The sequence below is a fragment of the Lactuca virosa genome, chromosome 9, assembly GCF_052849685.1.
Source record: "Lactuca virosa cultivar CGN04683 chromosome 9, Lactuca_virosa_CGN04683_v6, whole genome shotgun sequence".
Lineage (NCBI taxonomy): Eukaryota > Viridiplantae > Streptophyta > Magnoliopsida > Asterales > Asteraceae > Lactuca > Lactuca virosa.
Window position 1 is genome coordinate 209945127 of NC_136434.1, and position 3797 is coordinate 209948923.

The following is a 3797-nucleotide window of genomic DNA, read 5'->3' on the forward strand; positions in this document are numbered from 1 at the left end:
GCACATATATTAAAATAGGCGCAAAATTAATAGTAATAATTTGTTTATAATTTATAAATGGTCTATAACATTTTGTACTAATATTTGTTAAAAATGTAAGAGAAAAATAGGGTAAAACAATGTGCCCTAAAGGTTGTACTATTATTGCCTTGTTTTTTTTCTATATATATCACACCATCGATGTTCTTTTCTCCCCACACCCACTGCCACAATCTTTCTCTCCCTCTCTAACCTTTTTGTTTCTCTCTCTACACACGCCACCGTAAACTAAACAACGACCACCGTCTGCCACCATGCCGGAAGCACCAAAGAATGAACCCACCACCGACTACAGCCTAACTGAAAAAAACAAGAAATCTCTTCAGTTCATAGAAGATGTCACCTCTAACCCCGACGATATCCAGCAACATGTCCTCTCCGATATCCTCACCCAAAATGCCACCGTCGAATACCTCCACCGCCATGGACTTTCCTGCCAAACCGACCGGAAAACGTTTAAAAAACTCATACCAGTCATCACCTACGAAGACCTTGAACCTGATATCACACGTATCGCTAATGGAGACAAATCCCCCATCCTCTCTTCTCACCCCATTTCCGAATTCTTAACAAGGTATTATACAATTATACAATTATAAAATTATACGTGTACATGTTATATGTATAGATATTTGTATTCATGATGTGGGTTTTTGAAATGGTGTAGTTCAGGGACATCTGGAGGTGAGAGGAAGCTAATGCCCACCATTGAAGCTGAGCTTGGAAGAAGGTCGTTGTTATACAGTCTTTTAATGCCGGTGATGAACCAGTTTGTGCCCGGTTTAGACAAAGGAAAAGGAATGTATTTTTTGTTTGTTAAATCGGAAGCTAAAACCCCAGGCGGGTTAGTAGCCCGACCCGTTTTAACAAGTTACTACAAAAGCAACCATTTTAAAGAACGCCCATTCGACCCGTATACAAACTACACAAGCCCTAATGAAACCATTTTATGCCAAGATTCATATCAAAGCATGTACTCTCAACTGCTTTGCGGGTTGGGTTTAAACCAAGAAGTTTTACGGGTCGGAGCGGTTTTCGCTTCCGGGTTCATTCGTGCGATCCGTTTCTTGCAGAAACATTGGACGCTTTTATGTAACGATATACGAACCGGGTCAGTGAATGCATTGATCACTGATCCGGTTGTAAGAGAAGTTGTACTTCGGGTTTTGAAGCAAGATCCGAATCCGGATCTTGCTGACTTTATTGAACATGAATGTTCGAAAAAGTCATGGCAGGGTATCATTACCCGTCTATGGCCAAACACTAAATACGTGGATGTTATTGTAACCGGAACCATGTCACAATACATTCCAACACTCGATTACTACAGTAATGGCCTCCCTCTTGTTTGTACGATGTATGCATCATCGGAATGTTACTTCGGTGTCAATCTTAACCCTCTTTGTAAACCTAGCGAGGTTTCCTACACTCTCATCCCCACCATGGCTTACTTCGAGTTCTTACCGGTTGGTGTCAATGATCAAGAACATAAACAAGAAGAAGAACAACAACAAGAACTCGTGGATCTTTCAGACGTGAAACTAGGTCAAGATTACGAACTCGTGGTCACAACATACGCCGGTGAGTTTTTATAAAAATGTGAGCTTGAATCTTGATGATTGATTAAAGTGATAAAGTCTAAAGATAATCTTGATTTTCCGATGATGATCAGGGCTTTACAGGTATAGAGTAGGCGATGTGCTACGAGTTGCAGGTTTCAAGAACAAAGCACCACAATTCAGTTTCATATGTCGGAAGAATGTGGCGTTAAGTATCGATGCAGACAAAACAGACGAAGTCGAACTACACCAAGCAGTTGAAAAAGCATCGAATCATTTAACTCCATTCGACGCAACCCTGATCGAGTACACAAGCTTCGCCGACACCACCACCATCCCCGGCCACTACGTGATCTTTTGGGAGATAAGTTTAAACGGGTCAACCACCGTTGTTCCGCCGTCGGCGTTTGAAGACTGTTGTATCACCATTGAAGAGTCGTTGAACAGCGTTTACAGGCAAGGACGAGCTTCGGATAAGTCAATCGGACCACTGGAGATTAGGATTGTTGAGAATGGGACGTTTGATAAGCTCATGGATTACGCTATCAGTTTAGGTGCGTCGATTAACCAGTATAAAACTCCCCGGTGTGTGAAATTTGCGCCGATTGTTGAGCTGTTGACGACGAGGGTGGTGGCGAGTTACTTCAGTCCGAAGTGTCCGAAATGGGTTCCGGGACATAAGCAATGGAACAGCGTAAGTTAAGAGTGTAGGTAGGAATTGGAGATGATAATGATGATGGAGAAGAAAGAAGATGATGAAGTATTAATTATGTGTATAAAAAAGATGATCGATCGTGATTTTGAAGTTGAAGAAGTTGTTTAATTTGTGGAATTTAATGTAATTGTTTTTTTTAAGGAATTGATTAATGATGTTAGTATCCAATCCAACCAGGAATCCTGCCCACTTAACTTTCATGGGGTTGTGTTATTAATATTTCCTAGGAAAGCAAACTACCTTTTCTTCAATTCTACTTATGACTTATTTTTCCAAAAATAGTTATTTAATTCATTTAAGGAACAATTATGAACGGTTATTCTTTCTGTTCCAAATCAATATTCAAAACAGACAACAAATGGATTAGTTCAGGATTATTGCTATAAAATATGTGTATTGTTTTTGAACCTTAAATAATGATTTACATATTTCATTTGTCATTATTGATTTTTTTAACATATATAAGAAGTTGTTTCATATGTTTTTTTATTAGATCCTGTAAATGTTAGATTTGACTCGATTAGATTTAGATTGTTTAAGTGATTTGTATGATAATTTTTTTCCAAATACAATAATTTATATTTTATAGAGTTGTACAATACAACATTTTAAATATACAAAAATTTATCGTTTTTTAGGCGTATATATTACCTTTATACACAAAATGAGTGGTTTATTTTGAATAAAACGTTAATGAAGTATTGATTAATTATAAATTGGATATTGTATTTCTTTTTTGTAAATATAGATATTGAAGTGACAAAGTTAACGAATTTGATGGGTTGAGTAACGGATTGGATTGTGTTATGTAGTAACGTTGACTACTTTTTTAGTTAACTAATTGTCGGATTAAAATAATCAAAAAGAATATAATGGTAAAATAATAATATATTTGATTAGATTGTAAGGTCTCAGACTCTCAATGTCAATACACTTAAAGTGATTTTCGATGCGTTAAATTCATTTAATCTAATTTTTTATTTAAGTGGTGTTTGCATAATAAGATTTTTATTTGTTTTTATTTTTTGAGTTATGGGTGTGTTTCGGAGCTACTAATTTCTAGTGTTTGACAAAACGGTCCGTTTTGAACAAAAAATCTCGTGTTGCACTACAAGTTTTTAGCGTTTAGTTTAAACAAAACGTTTCAAATCTAAAAGTTATCTCACGTAGTTTTTAACAAAACGCTACCAGCTACCATTTCTCCGTTACTCATTACCAACTAGTTTTGTCAAACACGTCTTATAATTATCGTGACTTTTATATATGGTTCATGAAACTATATGAAAATACATAGGCCTAATGTATTTGGGTAACTAATATCATTATAAATGAATATTTAAATAACTAATTTATAAATAGTACAATTAGTTTTTTAAGGGTTATTATTGAATGATAACTTCATATTTGACAATATTCATTTTATTATACTATTTTAGAAAACCAAAAAATCATTACGAACTTTGTTTTCTTTTAAATAAAACTTA

The 3797-nt window shown here is 35.6% G+C and overlaps 1 protein-coding gene across 1 annotated transcript; it reads left to right on the forward strand.

Annotated features, from left to right (window-relative positions):
- The first annotated feature begins 205 nt into the window (after positions 1-205).
- Positions 206-2481, forward strand: LOC145137635 (indole-3-acetic acid-amido synthetase GH3.5-like). The gene is made up of 3 exons (XM_079071763.1): positions 206-613; positions 707-1620; positions 1712-2481. The coding sequence occupies exons 1-3, from the start codon at positions 294-296 to the stop codon at positions 2299-2301; spliced, it is 1824 nt and encodes a 607-aa protein (XP_078927889.1). The 5' UTR covers positions 206-293; the 3' UTR covers positions 2302-2481.
- The last annotated feature ends 1316 nt before the right edge of the window (positions 2482-3797 follow it).